At 36.7% G+C, this 20345-nt stretch overlaps 1 protein-coding gene across 1 annotated transcript in view; it reads right to left on the bottom strand.

Annotated features, from left to right (window-relative positions):
- The window catches only part of TOMM70 (translocase of outer mitochondrial membrane 70), a 38139-nt gene that overhangs the window by 12799 nt on the left and 4995 nt on the right, over positions 1-20345 (bottom strand). Inside the window, exons 2-6 of the mRNA XM_035015235.1 lie at positions 10125-10298; positions 7763-7889; positions 6068-6177; positions 2442-2590; positions 550-757 (exon numbers count right to left, since the gene is read on the bottom strand). Of these exons, the coding sequence (XP_034871126.1) occupies positions 550-757; positions 2442-2590; positions 6068-6177; positions 7763-7889; positions 10125-10298 (768 nt within the window). The remainder of the gene's footprint in view (positions 1-549; positions 758-2441; positions 2591-6067; positions 6178-7762; positions 7890-10124; positions 10299-20345) is intronic.

Here is a 20345-nt window from a genome sequence, read left to right on the forward strand (position 1 = left end):
TCAGATCCCCCTAAATCTTAATTATGAAAATAATTATGTACACCTAAAAAGCTGTTCCAACCACACAACTATAGAAACTTTTGGTATATTTCAGTATATATCTATATCATATTTTTAGAACCCGTTTTTTAATTCATGTAACATAAAATCTTTCAAATTATTAAATGTGTTTATTTTATTAAATGTATTTTATAATCTTGTACTACCTATTGTATGTTATTTACAGTACTACCTATAGCATTACTATATCACCCTTCCCCTGATCTAAATATAGTATAATACAGTAGGCAGTGGCTTTAAAAGGAAGCTGAAGTTACCAGATGCCATAGAAAAAAGACAAAAATTTCTTTTCTGGCTAAAGATAAACATCACTGATATTTACGTTTCAGTTTCGCTGCACCAAATCATCATTAGGTGTAGTTGCTTCCAAAATAAAAACAGTCTTTTGGAAAATGGTAACTGCAATGTGAAAAACTTGGCAAAACCTGTAATACAAGCCCCATTCTTTTAATTAATTCTTTTCACACACACACACATTTTAAAATGTACCTTCACATTAGCGTCTTTCAAACTGATGACCTTATCTAAATCTGGTTTGGCCGCAGTGGCGTTGCCAATAAGCAGGTAGAAGGTGGCTCGTAGTAATAATGCTTCTGCCATGTATTTGCCTTGAGCATCTATTTCTTTTGAGCATTCACTTATTATTTTATCATAGTTTTCTTCTTCCATATACTGTTTGGCCCTTAAATATCCAGAACTGAAAATAAAAATGAACATAGGAAATTATTTACTATGAAAGGATCAAATGCTGAAACTTGCCACACTTAGTATTACTAGAGTTAAGCAACTGTCCACTTCCCCTTAACATTCCAGTGTAGGACTGGAATGGGATAGTGGGGAAAGAAATAACAGATTAGGATTCCTGGTGTGGACTGGGATTTTTCTTGATGTCCTGGAAAAAGGTTAACAGAGTCAACAGCAGAAACCTAGGGTTACTGCCCAGGCTTCGGCATTTAGATGTGATAAAAAATGAGCTAATGACTGACTGATCTGCAACATGGACAAGGATCTGGTCTTATTCACCTTCATACATATGGCACACTGATGTCACTCAAGTTATTTTATGATCAACAGAAAGAAAAGAGAAGAGATAATTAAGTTTAGGTGACAGAAGCCAAGGGAAGAGACATGACCCAATCTGTACTTGGTAAAGAACACTCTATGTTGTGGAAAACACACTACAGAAGAGCAAGACTGGAGGCAGAGAATTATCTGAAGGGCTCTCATCCAGAAGCTGTTGTTTCACCTAAATAAACAGACCTAGAATGAATAGGTGGAAATATCAAAGAAGCAAATTTAAAGGAAGATTCTTCTATTAAGGGGGGGGCATTACAAAAACACACCCTTTCCTACTTTTTAAAATACAGTGGCCACAACATCATTATTCTTCTAAGATGATAACTTTTATTGAGGATGCCTGTAGAAGGGATTTTTTTTGACCTGAAAAGGAAATTTATACTAGCTAACCTCTAAGGGGTCTTACAAATATAAGGCTCAATAAGTTAGAGTATATTTTCTCATTTCATTTGTTATATATCCTGAGTACAGAAAACTGGCAAGTAACTTAGGCTGTATCAGTCAAAATCTTATGAACTCTCTTAATTTATCTTAATTAATCATTACATTCTAATATTCCCTGCATTTTAACTTCATTGTAGTTTTTCTAGCAAGGACTATTCCCTAACCTGAAGAGGAAATTATTGGCATTATCTTAAACATTTACTACTTCTCAACTACATTTTCTGAAAAGACTGTGTATCAACTAACTAAAATTTGAGTATCTTGGTACAATTATGCATAGTATCTTCCCTTAAAAGGTGGCCAACAATGGTTGAAAAATTAGGAGATACAAATCAAAAGCAATCTTTCCTCAAACTTTCCAATATGCTACAGATGCAAAACTATGCTTTGCTACAGGAACAATACTCCCATTTTTCCAGAACTCATTAAAAAATGGCATGTTGGTAGCAATAGTGAACCTTCTCTTAGAAAGGAGAGCTAGTTTTAATACCAAAACACAATATAAATGGATAAGCAGACTAGATGACTTACATACCACATCACATCACTTGATCTCTAGTTGTAAACATAGCATTTTGTACTTTGGTTTCAATTCTCTATAGGAACAAACACAAGAAGCCCAAAGAATGGGTAGGCAAGCAGAAAACAAAGAAAAAACTCTGAAGAAAGTCACTCTTCAGGGCACGCCTAAGCACCTCATAGTTTATAAACCTCCCTGCACTAAAACATTTGGATGTTGAGCTACATGATACTTTTCAAGTTAGTGCCCCTGTTCCAATATAGTCAACCACTCTACTCACTGGGAATCCTCTTGAGAATATCATGTAGGACTATATAGATATTATGCTTGATACACTTACTTTTCTTTAACTTCTGAAGCCTCTCCTTCTTTGTCTTTATCTTCATCAGACTTCTCTCCTTTAAGCATGGGCTGAGAAATTATATCATCCGTGAAAGAACTGAAGTAAGATTTGATAAACTGGGGAGATGGCATCAGAGGTTCACGATTCTGAAATTTAATCATGTTTAAATATATCAAAATGAGAAAACACTGACCAAAGAAGCACGTACATTTGTACAACAGTGAGAATGACTGCTGTAAAAACTGGAATCTCATTCTCAAACAACTGAAGATTATTAGGCTCCAAACCACAGGACAGGACAAGAGATAGTGGAATAGGTAGAGTTACCCATCCCAGCTGTTCAAAGCAGGCTTTAAATGACACCTCCCTGGGACTCCTGGGTGGTGCAGTTGGCTAGGCATCTGACTCTTGGTTTTGGCTCAGGTCATAATCGCAGGGTCATGAGATCGAGCCCCACATTGGACTCTGAGCTGAGTGTAGAGTCTGCTTAAGACTCTCTTTCCTTCTCCCTCTGCCCCTCCCCCTCCCCGACACATACACACACACACGTGCACTCAAGCTCTCTTAAATAAATAAATAAATAAATAAATATTAAATGACACTTCCCCTCTCCAAAGATGTAAAGGATCAAGAACCCCTACTACTCACTAAAAGTTAAAAAGGTGAAATGTGTAACACAGGAGGCAAATAGCTGATGAGTTAAAAATTATCTCCTGGTATGCCTGGCTGGCTCAGTCAGTACAGAGTGTAACTCTTGGTCTTGGGGTTATAAGTTTGAGTCCCACACTGGGTGCAGAGATTACTTAAAAATCAAATCTTAAAAATGTAATAAAAAAATAAAATTATCTCCCTCTGGTCTCTGTCCTAGAAGATCAGCATCTTAATTAACCATTCAAGACCACATCTTACACAGGTGCTGTAATGTTAAGTCCATCTACCACGGGCTTTCATCTGTCCTCTAATTGTATTGCATCTGAAGATCTCCATTATAGTAAATGCCACTGAAAGTCTGAATGAAATCACATTTCTTATTTAAATTACCACTTTTGACATGGCAATCTGATTCATAATTATAGAAGTATTTTATTTCTCCTTTTAGTCTGATTAGGATGAAGTTTTAAAGAGGGTAGAGGGAATAACATGGCCATAAGGCTCTTATCATATATTTTGGATCCTTTAGCTTAAAAATTTAACCAAAAGATTTTTAAATTGAAATATGATATTTTAGATTGTATGCGTAACAAATACCATTTCTGTTATTTTGGTAGATTTAATGCCTTTGTATTTGAAGGAGGGGAAAGAAAAAGGGAATTTGGCTTTGTAAGTAAATGACCTAATCTAGGATAGATGAAATTGGGAAAGAAGACAACAACAGGAAATCTAAGGGGAAACCCATATTTTTTTGGAAGAGATTCAATGTCTTAATTTAGGATTATACAAGTTAATATTTTAAATCAAATGGTCACCCATCAAGTAAAAAGTCTGCTTAACTTCAGTATTTCACTAAAGACTCTGCATAGGAATATACAGTGGCAATCATTTTCCACTTTAAATAGCAGTCACTGAAGGCTAAGTAAATCATTAATGTCTTTTAGTTTACTATTTCAGCTTGGAAAAGGCACCTCCCTGCCTTCCACAGAGAATTACAAATTTAAAATGAAAACAATGTAAGTAATGGACTTAAGTATCAAAGGAACAAGATACAAATTCTAGCTCTGCCATTTATTAGCCATGTGACCTTGTACACGTCATTTTCAGTTTTCTCATCTCCGAAATGGCAATAAAAATACTTGCCTTATTTATCTTACAGGGTTCTTGTAAAAATAAAAATAATGTGAGGCGCCTGGGTGGCTCAGTTGGTTAAGCGACTGCCTTCGGCTCAGGTCATGATCCTGGAGTCCCTGGATCGAGTCCTGCATCGGGCTCCCTGCTCGGCAGGGAGTCTGCTTCTCCCTCTGACCCTCCTCCCTCTCATGCTCTCTGTATCTCATTCTATCTGTCTCAAATAAATAAATAAAATCTTTAAAAATAATAATAATAAATAAATAAATTAAAAAAATAAAAATAATGTAAAAAAGTATTTTGTGATTTTGTGCCACAAAGGTGGCATACAAACAGATTAGAAAATATAAGTGGAGGGGCACGTAGCTGGCTCAGTTGGAAGAGCATGTGTCTCCTGATTGGGGTTGTGAGTTCGAGCCCCATGTTGGGTGGAAAAATTACTTAAATAAAAACTTAAAAAAAAAAAGAAAATGTAAATGGAAACTGATTTGGAACCTATGTAAATGTGGGTTATCTTATATTTTTCTTACCACCCAGGAAGTCCAACCAGTATAATCACTCAACAATAACATTATATAAATATACACAAGGAAACGAGGCTCCTTTGAGGTTGTGAGACTATTACATGGTACTTACAGTGTTTTGCGGAACCCCTGTTCTAGGAAATGATCAAGGGAAAAAAGGGTTCCAGAGTTTAAAGAGACTGAGAACAACTACAGCTACATTCCTCTTGGAGATTCACAATATATCCTAGCACATGAAAGTCCTGCAGTGAAGAAACCCGTTTTAACTGTTTAACTCAGTGAATATTCAGGAGTGCAAAATTAAAAAAACACACAGCTTATTAAAATCAATTTAAGAGAAAAGTTAATCTTAAAGAAAAAAGGAACAATTGACTTGACATTACTGAAGTTTAGCAAAAAATCTCCAGTGAAATTTAGTGATGCCTGTGGTAGTCCCATGGCACCTACTTATATCCCTCCATGACACTTCACCATATCATGCCTTTTACACTTACTAATGGTCTCTCTCACTAAATTGTAATTCTGTAAGGGCAAGGACCATATCTACCCACCCTTCTAAAATTGCTTTGTTCAATAAATGTTCTTGAATTAAGTCATCTGTTACAGACTGCCTAAAACCAGTGCCAATTTATATTTTATATCTTTAAAAACTTTAATGATATAGATAGGAGTTGGCAAATTTTTCCTGTAAAAGACCAGATAGTAAGTATTTTAGGCTTTGCAGGCCATACAGTCTCCGTCACAACCACTCCACTCTGCTGTTTTAGCTTAAAAAGCAGCCTTTTTAGGGCGCCTGGGTGGCTCAGTCTTTAAGCGTCTGCCTTCGGCTCAGGTCATGATCCCAGGGTCCTGGGATCGAGTCCCACATCGGGCTCCCTGCTCTGCGGGAAGCCTGCTTCTCCCTCTCCCACTCCCGCTGCTTGTGTTCCTGCTCTCGCTATCTCTGTCTCTGTCAAATAAATAAATAAAATCTTTAAAAAAAAAAAAAAAGCAGCCTTTTTAAAAACAATGTCTGAGGGCAGTGTTCCAGTAAAACATAACTTACACAAACAGATGGCAGAGTGGATGTGGCCCATAGGCCTTGTTTGGTGACCCCTAATGTAGATGAATTCTTTCAGTATTCTCCAGATACCATATTGGATATAGCCTACATTCTTATTTTGAAAAGATAAGCCACAAAAGCCTAAGATCACAGGAAAAGACTATAATCCAGATCTAATTTCAGTTACCATTACTATCACATCCAAGTTTAAGCAGTGTAAATTAAAAATGACCCTTCATAATGTATATTCCCTCTACTGACCAACTCAGACTTACCTTGTATTTTTCTTTGGCTTTCTCTTTTCCAAGAAGTTTAAGAACCTTATCAGCTAACAGCATGCTTTGTTGATTTTGGAACCCTTCTAGTATACACACAGCAGTGACATCTAGAAATGATGGAAAAAATAAAAGTATAAAATTATTGCAAAGATGATCAGCAGCATCAAATGGGCACAGTGTTACCACAGAAAGCCAAGCGAAACTGATAGCCTGATGTAGCTATCAATTTCATTTCCAATAAATTGATTCTGTTCAACATTTAGTTTTATATACTCTATAACCGAACTCAAAGCTCAGAAATTCCACTTCTCTGGTTATTCACTTTCCTCACCTGTGAAATCCAAGGGACTATACTGCATGGTTTGTGATGCTTCTCACCACTCTCACATTCTACATAGTAAATAAACAAGGAATCCAGGAAGATTCTCTTCTGGCCAGTACCTAGAGGCCAAATCAGTGAAATGTGGCTCTCTCATGTCTGATTCTTTTTATAGGCCTCAGAGTTATTCCTTGTGTCCAAAGCCATCTGGCCAAGAGTTCTCAATTAAATCTGCTGCAAAATACCATTTTCATCTGGTTATGCCACAGCTCAAGATAAGGTGGTTTCACATTTAAAAGATCAGTGGTTCCTTAAACTCTCAACCTTTCAGAATACTCAAACACTAGCTGTTCCCACTCTTTCTGAATTCAGTTTCTCAAAATACCAAATCCTCCAAACAAGTCAATTGGCTGTGTGTTCCTCTGATAACCTGGCTAATGCCAATATCAATGTCTTTTTCCCATCCCATTCCTCCTATCTAAAATCCACTTAACCTCCTTTCTACCGATTATTAACTGTTAGTAACTTCCAGGGCTGGCTGAAAACTCAGAATTCTCTTTTCCAAAGCAACCGTCCTTCCACCCACAACCAAAGTACACGACACCACAAAACTTCAAAAAACCATTCTCTAAACCATCCTCACTTGGTAATCCAAATTTTAAAAATAAAATGGCTTTTTCCTTTTAAATAATGTTACTTAAAAAAATAATTATGGCAAAATCTGATTATTGATTTTAGCAGAGTTAGCTTGTCTAAATCACACTTTGGTTTAGCGCCATGTCACCTACAAAAACATACTTTAAAAGCCAGTGGTCTATATATTCTAATTGAAGTTTTGGAAGCAAATATGGCCAATTAGAGGCCGCAGAATATTTGCAGTATTCACTAAGAACGGCAAATTCACTTGATGCTTTGTACCAACTACATAATTTCCAATCAGGTATAAAATCATGTTTGAAAATGTCAAGAGCAAAAACCAAATGTTTTCTTTAATGATTCATCTTAAAATTATTTCATATTTATTTAGGAAAATCACTGAAAACATGCAGATTCTTAGCAACACTATCACTTACCTAAAACCTATTTTCTGATTTCTTATTCATGGAATTACACTGAGGCTCATTAATTGCCAAGTTAAAAATGTATGGGATGTAAACTTCAAATCTTAATACTAAATTCCATAACTGAGAAGAGAGACAATACTCAAGTATCAGCAATCTCAATTTAAACTAGGAAACAAATTCTCAGGTGGGGAAGAATCTAACTTTTAAATACAAGTGATTTCTCTACTCACAAGCAGAGTTTCATATAAATTTACCAATGACTATAAAGCCTTTAGTAATTTTCATATGTAAACACAAAAATACCCTCACCTTCTAAACATTCCTTCTTATTGTCTAGCTTCTCGTGGGCTTTTGCACGTCTAAAGAGAGCTTTCACATATTTGGGATTAAGTTCAACAGCCTTTGTACAATCTTGTGCCACCTCTTTCCATTTTTGCTGTAATTGAAAGTATTAAAAAAAGTCACACTAAAGGAAGCACTGTTCAAGAGAAATCAGTTTTGGAAACTTAACAGGCTGAGTATTAAGAGTCCCATAACACACAAAAATATTCCCAATACATAAAGAGTTAATATCCACAATATATTATAACAGCTCATATAAATACTTGTAATAAAGAAAAGCAACCTGATTTTCAAAAACAGGCAAAGGACCTACTTAGGTGATCTTTCTACCACAAAATCTACAAACCTACCTGCATCTCTGTGTTCATATCATTTCCTTCCCTGCTGTTAAAAGTGAGGAAGTGCCCCTCTTCATCAAAGGCTACCCCTCTACTTGTGATCTGGATCCATACTGCCCCCACTTCAAGGACTTCACTCTGTTAGCTATTTCTCCTCTGCATCAATCTCCATCTCTACTGAAGCATTCCCATGAGCATAAAAACACTCACTCTAGTATTTTCCAACTTTTAAAAATCCTCTTTTGATTCCATAATTCCCTGCAGCTACTACCCCATTTCTCAGCTCCTCTTTATTGCCAAACCTCCAAAGAACAGCCACTCTACTTGATTTCTGTTTACCTCAATGTGGGCTCCTTCTCAGTTTCCTTTGCTAAATTCTTCCCCTCCACCTGAGTCCTACAAGTGGAACACTCTTGGCCTCATCTCTACTCTCTCTCCCTAGGTGATTACATCTATTGTCCTGGCATTATATAAAATCTAAAATTAGATGGCTCTCAGATTGGTCTCTTTAGCCCAAACCACTCTCCTTAAAATAGAGACATTTCTAATTCAACTTCTACTTAGCTGTCTCACTCCTTGCCCATTCTACCGTTATTAACATTCCTGCTTTTCTTTATCCTTCACATCCAATACAACAGCAAGTTGTTGGTCTCAGCTTTCTTTCATGTTTTACCTAGGCTACTACAACAGCATCCTTATTTGGTCTCCCTGTCTCCACTCTTGCCTCCCTTTAATATATTCTTGACAGAACATTGAAAGCAATTTTAGAGGATGTTCCTGCCCTACTTAATATCCTTAAGTATTTCCCATTACACTCAGAATCAAATCCAATTTCTTTACCTTTGCAAGGCTTTGTCTCATCTGCCCTCTGCTACCTCTCCAGTTGAATCTCTATACTCCAGGATCCTTTATAATCACACCGAACTCTTTTCCTGCCTCAGATCAATTACACATACGGTTTCCTCTATTTTTAACACCGTCTTCTCTACTATTTGTACCAACCCCACCTCCAGTCATTCCTCTGTTATAGATCAGGTTAATTCTTTAAAGCATTTATGAAGATGTCATTTAGTAGTTCATTGTTTAGCTATCCTTGAACTCTATGCATAACTGTTTGCTTTTATAAACCCAGCTCATACTATAGTAACCTTCCATATAGGAGATGGTCCATAAAATTTGAACAAATAAATGCGGAGAATAAAATTGCCCAATAACCACAGAAAAGGACGGTCAACTTTAGCAACATCTTAAAAAGTGTAAATTAAAACAATGAGAGACAGTATTTTTCTCCTACCAAAATGGCAAATATTATTAAGACTGATAATATAAGTCAGTGAGAACGATAGAAAACAAGCATATTCATATATTATTGTTTGGAGTAGGTATTGATACAATTTCTTTATATTTCCATTTCTAGAATTTTATTCTTGAATTTTATCCTCCCAAAAGTATGCAAAAAAAATACTTATGAAAATATTTACTCAAACATTGAATGCAATAGGTAAAATAGGAAACAATCCAAATGTTCATCAATAGGAAGCTGTTCTCAGTATCCATCTATACAACAGCTACTACTATATATAGCATTTCAGAAAGAATGACAAATTTGCATGTGTGAATAAAAACTGCACAAGATACAGTGGCAACTGAAAGAATATGTTACAATAATATGTGGTCTCCCCACCACCCCACATATGGAGACAAAAGGTTGAATAGCCTCAAACTGTTGAGAAGGATGGGTTCACCAGAAACTGTGGCTTCCTGTATTATCTAATTTTATAAAATCTAATATATAGTTATATTTGTAACCAGCAAAACTAAAATCTGTTCTTAAGAAAGTTATGTAATTAAAGGATGTGAAAACAAAAAGTCTGTAATTTCAAAATAATTGAAATTGTTCAGAAAATTAATTAGATTTGGGTGGTATTAGCTGAAACACTATGCAAATAAAGAAAACAAAAAGAAGAAAAAAAAACACCTAAGATACATACCAACTGTTCAAAGGCAGCAGCTCTGTTTTGATAAAATGTGGAAAGGTCAGCGTTCTTCTCTATAGGGCACAAACTGATCGCCTCAGTATAGCACTGAATAGCTTGTTCATATTTTCCTGCTTTAAAGTATTTGTTGCCTTTGTTCTTGGCTGCTTGGGCTCTATCAAGAGAGTTCTAAAATGAGAGGAAATAACACTTACCAATACTCAGGAAATAACACCAATACTCAGGAATAGATTCAGTGATTAAACAGTGATAAACTGACAGAAGAAAAATGGGGAGGTAGAGTGGCTGTTTATAATGTAGGTCGCTTCATAGAAGTATCTTCATGGGATAAAGTCTCAGTAGTAGGATTGCTAAGCCAAAGGTTTATGTATTTTTTTTCATATTACAAGTTTTTATTTCAGTTAACATACAGTGCAACTGGTTTTTCGAGAATTCAGTGATTCAACATTTACATACAATACCCAGTGCTCATCACAAGTGCCCTCCTTAATACCCATCACCCGTTTAGCCTATCATCCCCTCAACATCCCTCCATCAACCCTCAGTTTGTTCTCTATCGTTAAGAGTCTCTTATGGCTTATTTCCCTCTCTCCTTTTTTTTCTTTTTCCCCTTTCCATTTGTTCATCTGTGTTCTTTCTTAAATTCCACAATTTATGTATTTTTTATTTCAAAAAAATTGCTATAGTACTTTAAATGTAAAGATCCACTTTCCTGCCATTCCTGCCAGCAAGAGTTGTGATAGCTCATTTTTGCCAGTCTAATGGGTTCTCAATCAGGGGTGATTTTACTGGTTAGGACACATTTCACAATTTCTGATCATCCAACCGTAGGAGGCAGGGGTGAGTAGCTGCTATCGTTAACCTGGTGGGTAGACACCAGGGATGCTGCTAAACATTCTGCAATGCACAGGACAGCCCCCCAACACAAAGAATTATCAGATCCAAAATGTCAGTAGTGTCCAAGTTCATTGAAAAACCATGATCTAAAGTAATATTCCAGTATTATTTTGATTTGCATTTTCCTCATTATTAATGAATCTGAAAATCTTTTCATGTTTATTGACCATACAGCTTTCTTATTCTGAAAATGATTTATTCATGTGTGTTGCTGTTTTTCTTTTTAAATTTTTTTTATTAACATATAATGTATTATTTGTTTCAGGGGTACAGGTCTGTGATTCATCAGTCTTACACAATTCACAGTGCTCACCATAGTACCTACCCTCCCCAATGTCCATCACCCAGCCATCCCATCCCTCCCACCCCCCACCGCTCTAGCAACCCTCAATTTGTTTCCTGAGATTGAGTCTCTTATGTTTTGTCTCCCCCTCTGGTTTTGTCTTGTTTCATTTTTCCCTCCCTCCCCCTATGGTCCTCTGTCTTGTTTCTGAAATTCCTCATATCAGTGAGATCCTAGGATACTTGTCTTTCTCTGATTGACTTATTTCGCTTAGTGTAATACCCTCTAGGTCCATCCACTTTGTTGCAAATAGCAAGATTTCATTTTTTGATGGCTGCATAATATTCCACTGTATATATATACCACATCTTCTTTATCCATTCATCTGTTGATGGACATCTAGGCTCTTTCCACAGTTTGGCTATTGTGGACACTGCTGCTATAAACATTGGGGTGCATGTGCCCCTTCGGATCACTATATTTGTATCTTCGGGGTAAATACCCAGCAATTGTGTTGCTATTTTTCTTTTAGGCTGTTTGTCAACAGTGTAGAACAGATACTAGAAACACTTTGCTAGTGTTTTAATTGTAATTATTATTCCAAATCTGTTGTTTGTTCATCAGTACATTTTTTGTACTCCCATCTTTGTCTCAGAATCTTCCTGGGGGACTCAATGCACATCCTTCATGTGTACAATATGGAAGAGTTGGTGGTTACCACCGAGGACAGCTGTGAATACCTCAGTCAACATTTGGAAAGCATTCTGGAGACAATTCCAGTTATCCAGGTTCTAGCTACTAAGTCCAAGAGCTTTGTGGCACGTCTTTACCCAAAACTTTGTCAGCATCATCCAGCTTTAACAAACATGTGATTATGAAAGAATCTATAGGTCTTCAACAGGTAAGCACTGACAAAGCAAAAGCAAAAGCAGCTGCCCTTATAAATAACTTAATAGGAACTGTGAAAGCCAAGTTACTTAGGGCCTAGGGCATCTCATTCACAAACAGAAAATGAAATAGCAACCTTTTTTTCTATCTGCTCTTTTATCCCTTACTCTGGCTTCATTTTCTTTGCTGCTTTTCCCCCCTATCTACCTTTTGTTCCCCTTCTCCTTTAGTCTGAGTACAACTATAGTTATTTTTTTTTTAAAGATTTTATTAATTTGACAGAGGGAGACACAGCGAGAGAGGGAACACGAGCAGGGGGAGTGGGAGAGGGAGAAGGAGGCTTCCCGCGGAGCAGGGAGCTCGATGCGGGGCTCGATCCCAGGACCCCGGGATCATGACCTAAGCCGAAGGCAGACGCTTAACGACTGAGCCACCCAGGCGCCCCTATAGTTATTTTTTAAAAGTATAGGGTGCAGGGGCACCTGGGTGGCTCAGTTGGTTAAGCGACTGCCTTCGGCTCAGGTCATGATCCTGGAGTCCCTGGATAGAGTCCCGCATCGGGCTCCCTGCTCGGCAGGGAGTCTGCTTCTCCCTCTGACCCTCCTCCCTCTCATGCTCTCTGTCTCTCATTCTCTGTCTCAAATAAATAAATAAAAAATTAAAAAAAAATTAAAAAAAAAGTATAGTGTGCAAAGATTTGTTGGAAACTGCATTTATCTAAGTTCAGATATATTAATGCATTTTTTTAAAGTAGGCTCCACACCCAATATGGGGCTTGAATTCATGACCCCTGAGATCAAGAGCCACATGCTCTACAGACTAAGCCAGCCAGGCACCTCCTAAGTTTAGAATATTAAACAGTTTAAGCCAGCTAGTGTCAATAAGGAACGTATTTTAAAACTAGGATGTAGGAGGATGAAAAGAACCAAATAAACCACAAATAAATTAAAAGATGAATATAAATTCTACCATTTGTCCAAAGCCTTAATCATCTTCCGAAAGCTTTGACAGTGAAAATTCTTGGCACAAAACATCCATAGTAGACAACCAGGAATCTCTTATGTGGTTGTGGACTATAGGAGGGCAACTATCAAGTTGACTGCTGGAGAACTGCATTTGAAGCAACCTCAAGAGTCCTCCCACTCCACTGAGAGAAGCAGAAGGCACACTGGAGTAGGGCTCTGTCATCCAGAAGGAGTAAAGATCGACTAAACCCAAGAGACAAGTGACAGGCATACCTGGTCTGTCTTTCAAGAGACCACACTGCCGAGTACTGCTAACATGAGAGAGAGGCACCCAACTCAAATAGAAACTAGTATTTGAGAAAAGCAGTATAAACCAAGCGAACAGAAACTTTAACATCAGTGGAATAAGAGGCTATCGCATTTAAAAAAGAGGCTGCTTTTGAGGTGCCTGGGTGGCTCAGTCAGTTAAGTGTCTGACTCTTGTTTTTGGCTCAGGTCATGATCTCAGGGTAGTGAGATCAAGCCCCAAGTTGGGCTCTGTGCTGGGTGTGGAGCCTGCTTAAGACTCTCTTTCTCCCTCTCCCTCTAAAAATAAAATAAAAAAAGAGTCTGCTTTTACAGAGCACCAATTAGACATCTTGAAAGTTAAAAAGGATTATTAGAATCAACTCAATAGATGGCCCGGGACTGCATATCAGAATGGGCATAACTGAGGAGGAAATTAACAAGTAGAAGGTAGAGCCAAGGCTATCTGCCAGAATGCAATGAAAACAGAGGATAGGGAGGTGAAAAGTCTGGAGGAAAAGTTAAATGACATGGAGTATAAATCCAGATGTTCCAACATGTATCTATCTGGAGTTTAGAAAGCGAGGCACAGAAAGGTGTGTTTAAGGAAATATTAGAAAAATTCCTGGAGCTGAAATGACACATTTTCAGACACATCAGAGTGAAATCTCCCAACAAAAATCCTGAAAGGTTTTAGGCTGAAGAAACAGAGGATCCACAAAGGAAAAAGAACCAAACTGGTGTTAGGATGTCACAAACAAGAGGTACTAAAAAAAACCAATGAAGTAACAACTTAAAGTTCTGATGAAAGATTATCTTGAATTTACAATCTTATACCTAGCCAAACTAGCTTTTAAGGTTGAACACAAGAACAGAAATAGAGGTGGTACAACTTCCTTACCACTAAAAATAAACCCGAAAGTGGGGCAAATGATCAATACAAGTAGGAAGGAGGGGATAAAGAAACAAAAAAGCAGCTTACATATAGCAGGATCATTAAACATGTTAATAACAATAATGTTAAAAGGTTAAATCTCCACATTAAAAAACTATGCTGCCTATTAGGCATGACCTAAAACAAAGTGACAGGTCAAAAGAATGTAAAAAAAGTTACAGAAGGCAAATACCAGGAAAAAGAAGGCAGTATCAGACAAATAACCATTAAAAAGCCTCAGATGGAACACAGAAGGACAGTTATACTGATAAAAGGAACAATCTGCCAAGAACACTTGGCACACTTTATGTGCCTAATAAAACTTCAAAATAATGAAACTCAGTTACTTCTGACATTATATATCAAGAAAAACATTCTTCCAATTTCTGGCAAAAAGTTTACAATGTTTCTAAGTCATTTAGAACATGGCTAATACACATCCTTAAACACAAGGGACTGTTTATGTAGAAAACAACGTGGCATATTAAAAGCATGTGAGAAGTATATCTGACTATAGACTTACTGAAGATTTATTTAGTATTTTAAAGAAAATTTGCAGATTACATAAAAAACATTTCTGGATAGAGTGATGACCTTGTTTTTGTTTTTTTAATTTTATTTTATCATGTTATGTTAATCACCATACATTACATCATTAGTTCTTGATGTAGTGTTCCATGATTCATTGTTTGTGTATAACACCCAGTGCTCCATTCAATTGCCCTCTTTAATACCCATCACCAGGCTAACCCATCCCCCCACCCCCCTCCCCTCTAGAACCCTCAGTTTGTTTCAGAGTCCATAGTCTCTCATGGTTCGTCTCCCCCTCCTATTTCCCCCCCCTTCATTTTTCCCTTCTTACTATCTTTTCTTTTTTTTTTTTTTTTAACATATAATGTATTATTTGTTTCAGAGGTACTGACCTTGTTTCATTAGCAGAAACAGCAGTGAACTCTTTCCTGTCTAGAAGTTTAAGGCTAAATAATACCATACAGAATACCAGAAAAAGCATTCATAGCAAGGGCTGACAAGTTAAAAGAACAGAGAAATGAGTACACAAGGCCTCCTTCTTCTACTTAGGATAGACACTTCTTACTTTTATTCAGCAAAATCTAAATCAACTTAAAACCAATCAGGTGAATCTTTCAATTAGCTATTTTCCTCCACTTGGTCAAGTTTTATAATAGCTCCTTTTAAAATTATTAAAAATTCTTTTACTCCTGGGTGCTTAGCTGGTTCAGTTATTAGAGCGTGCGACTCCTGATCTTGGGGTTCTGATTTCAAGCCTCACAGTGGGTATAGAGATTACTTAAAAAAAAAATTTAAAAAAAATTCTTTAACTCCTAAGGCCAAAATCAGAGTCTGATTAATTTCCTTTCCTTATTCCCGTAAAAAACAAACAAAAATAACCAAACAAAAAAACCCCACAACATGCCCCCAAACAATAAAACCCCACAAAACCAAAACCAACCCCCACAATGGTCTGAATGACACTGTGGAAAAGGACCAAATTACACAGGCAAATCACCAAGTCGCAATTTTCCTCCAGTGCTCCTCCACTGCCACTCTAGAAAGCAACCAAACTACATTTTCGGAGAGCACAATCTTGGTTAACATCCCTATCACCCTAAGCTCACTGCCTGCCCCATTACTTTCTGTCCAACTATTTCCCTTCATTAATAAAAATGCAGAGAAAGAATAGCATTACAACAAGGACAGTACGGAAAAACTAATTATTTCAGCCTACTGATAAAATTTAGGACAAAAAGCTGGCTAACATAATGCCAACCTTCTCCTGTGTCAGGAACTAAACCCATTTTCATAAGCTTTGAGGCGAAAACCAGGCAGAAATGAAAATATATGCACTGGACAAAAAAGTTTATATTAGAAAACACACGACTAACAATTCTTTATGAGGGATTTTAAATCCATCCTACAGGAATCCTTTGTACTACTTTTCAGTCACTCCCCACCCACTACCACCAGTCTACATTCTCGAGTTATTATTTAATAATAACTTTCAGAATTAAAGATTGAAGTTAGAAAATAAGCCCAGGGCGCCTGAGTGGCTCAGTTGGTTGGGCGACTGCCTTCAGCTCAGGTCATGATCCTCAAGTCCAGGGATTGAGTCCCACATCGAGTCCGCATTGGGCTCCCTGCTCGGGGGAGAGTCTGCTTCCCCCTCTGACCCTCCCCCATCTCATGCTCTCTCTTACTCTCTCTTTCAAATAAATAAGTAAAAAATCTTAAAAAAAAAAAAAAAGAAAGAAAGAAAATAAGCCCAAAGACAATTTTGAAAGCATATTTTATAAATGAGAAATGAAGATCTGCAGATCTAAAACATAATGGGAACATCTCGAAATGCTAGTATCTTTCATATGGTCTATTTGCATATCTAAAAGCTACTAGGGAGATTTAAAAGACTATAAAGCCATTTATCTTACTGGAAATCACTTTTGGTTTGGATAGTCTTTTTAAGGTTCTGAACATTCCGTAATATTTTACACTAAAATTCTGTGGAAATGCATCTCTCTGCATTTATTACAACAAATTATTTTCTAATTGATCTGAAAATTCTTTTTAACAAGTAAATTGTATCATGTCATTCCCTGCTCAAAACCCTCCAATAACTTTCCACTACTATTACCTACATACAAGACTCTAAACTTTACTTCAGCCATATACTAAATTTCCACACATGGGCATAAATTCAAACTCTGTGAATACTGGTCAGAATACAGATGAATTATGAAAAAGATATTTACATCTGCCTAGTATGTCACATAAAGTATAATTTAAAATGGTCTACTAGAAAACTTAGTTTTTTTCCATCCACACTTTAAGTTTCATCTCTTCATAATAACTGTCCAGGAGAGTTAACTCCATGACTTGATGTGATTCTGCAAATGAATTCAACAAATATTTGGCGCCAAATGTTACAGGGAATCCGAAGTTAATGCATTAAGCAAAAATCAACTGTCAAAATTACTTTTGAAGAATCTTTAACAGAGTACTCCACTGGGGACGCAGGGTAGGTGCTACTACTATCCTCATTTTACATATAAAGCAACTGAAGGCCAGAGAGACTAATTTGCTTAAGGCAGGATTCAAATTCAAGCAATACTTCTGTACTGCATGGATCATCATCCATGTTTTATGAAGAATATCATTAGAATCACACTCAGATTCACATTCTGGAACTAAATCAAAGAAAACAGATTCAGATATCATATCTTGCTCAGTACTGACTCTAGAGCAAAAGGTCTTTGTATGAAAAGACAATCATCAGCACAATGAGATCTTTTTCTTTAAGCCAAGCAATTATAACTGAATTCATTTTAGTTAAAAGCATTTTTTTTAGTAATTCTTTTTTTTTTTTTTTTTTAAGATTTTATCCATTTATTTGACAGAGAGAGACACAGCGAGAGAAGGAACACAAGCAGGGGGAGTGGGAGAAGGAGAAGCAGGCTTCTCACTGAGCAGGGAGCCTGATGCGGGCTCAACTGCAGAACCCTGGGATCATAACTTGAGCTGAAGGCAGACGCTTAACCAGCTGAGCCACTCAGGCACCCTAGTTAAAAAGCACATTTGATGTAACTCCACTATACAACGACCAACAGGATAGTCTTTATCCTGAAGGAATACTAGGGGCAGTGTAAAAAACAAACAGACTGGCAGCTTCTCTACAGAATTACTACTGATTTAAAAAACTGAAACGCCAATTCACATCAGGAAAATGTACATTAGGTGATTAGTAAATTGTAAAATAACCAGAAAATTATTAGGCCCAAAGTAGCAACTGCATATATATATATACATACACACACATACACACATCCAAAACTATTTGGGTAAGACACAAGAATTAAAAACAAATAACTCAGGTAATAAATCTAAAAGGAAACAATGAGAAAAGTAAATATATATGTCTCCTTTCTTCAACAAACACTGTGCTAGAACTTGTCAAACAAGAGGCAAAACCTAGGAATCTGCCCCACACCTTTGCAGAGACATATCTACTCTGGAAAACAATTAACATTTAAAGACAAAAGCGACAGATACTGAAATATAATACCAGTAAATTTAGTGGAATACAAAGTTAAAAAAAAAAAATCAAGGTTTGACAGTCTGTGAAGGTTACTTACAGGGATTGCTGTGGAACAAAATGACTGACAAAGGACAGTTGGGAAAATACTCCAAGAAGGAAAAACAACAACAGGGTTATTTAGGGCACACACACACACACACACACACACACGAAATTCAGGAGACCAAAAAAAGTCCTCTGAAAACACACACACACACACGAAATTCAGGAGACCAAAGTCCTCTGAAAACATACACACACACACACACACACACACACACGAAATTCAGGAGACCAAAAAAAGTCCTCTGAAAACAAGTCCTGCAATGGTAACATTGACTACATTACAGAAAGCTTTCAATGATTTACATTTGGCAATAAGAACGCACTGTAAATTTTTAGCAAGTATTTATAAAATATTATTCTGAGGATCACATATAGTCACTGTGAAAAGAAATGAACTGGAATCTATGTATAAGAAAATAAAATGAGTATTCCCATAATTACACATTTATATCCAGTTAAAATATACGTGAGGCAGTTTGATAGTGTTTCTTCTCAATGGTTTCATTCCCTTAAATTTACCAAATTCCAAAAGCATATTTTAAAATTTGAATTTCAGCTTAAAAATAGCAATCAACCGTGGAAAACTTACAGCATGAGAAACAATCTTTTAAAATACTTTATCGACCAATTGTTACTTTTATATGAATAAAAGCTAGTATAACAAGAAAACACCTGAGATAATAATAATAAAGTCCTTTCCCGTATTATATTTTAAAAATTTACAACCAACCCCACCAACTCAATCGTAGTACAGAGCACTCTTTACCTAAGTACCCACTTGTACAAACACTGCTTCTGCAGGATTATGGTTGTAGTTCATCCAAAATCAAGTGATTTATAAAAAGAATGCCTAGGAGGCACCTGGGTGGCTCAGTTGTTAAGCATCTGCCTTCGGCTCAGGTCATGATCCCAGGGTCCTGGGATCGAGCCCCACATCAGGCTCCCTGCTCTGCGGGAAGCCTGCTTCTCCCCCTCCCACTCCCCCTGCTTGTGTTCCCTCTCTCGCTGTCTCTCTCTGTCAAATAATAAATAAAATCTTTAAAAAAAAAAGAAAAAGAAAAAGAATGCCTAAATAAGGTTTAAGACTGTTATACCAACTTCTAGGATTGATTGGTAGAATAAAAATGAAAGCTGGAATTCTGAAAAAAATATTCAACTTGTGGAATTATGTGTATATATACATATATACACACACACATTATATATATGTATATATATGTATATACACACACACACATATATATGTAAATATATATATGTATCTACAAAGAATGAAGCTTCACTGGCACATTTACTCAACCTCTGCTTTGCACCAAACATTGTATTAGGTTCTGAGAATACAACAGTAAGACAGAGCCAGTCCTAGCCTTCACATATTCCAGAGTATAGTAGGAAAGACATGAATAAGTAACTCTAGTACCACGTGGTAAGTGCTATGGAAGGGAAAAGTTCAGGGTGTTATGTAATCACATAGTGGTATGCCCAGGTAAAGGGTTTCAGAAAAGGTTAAAATACCTACATGTTGTGATTTGAAGGATGAGAAGGTAGGAGTATTGGGCAGTGTTCACAGAATAGCCAAAGGCGAAAAACATGAGGAAGTGTCAAGACATAAAGCTGAAGACGTAAGCAGGATCAAGATCATTAAGGGTCTTAAATGATGATGGGTTTGAACTTTATGTTGTAGGAAATGAACTGAACACCACTTAAGAATTTTAAGCCTGGGGCTGTCAGGATTTATTCTAGCAGTGACAAAATGGATTAGAGGAAGACAATGAGAAGAGCAGTTACTTAGTTGAGAAGTAATGGCAGT

This window comes from Mirounga leonina, unplaced genomic scaffold (genome assembly GCF_011800145.1).
Source record: "Mirounga leonina isolate KUSES-001 unplaced genomic scaffold, KU_Mleo_1.0 Mir_169, whole genome shotgun sequence".
Classification (NCBI taxonomy): domain Eukaryota; kingdom Metazoa; phylum Chordata; class Mammalia; order Carnivora; family Phocidae; genus Mirounga; species Mirounga leonina.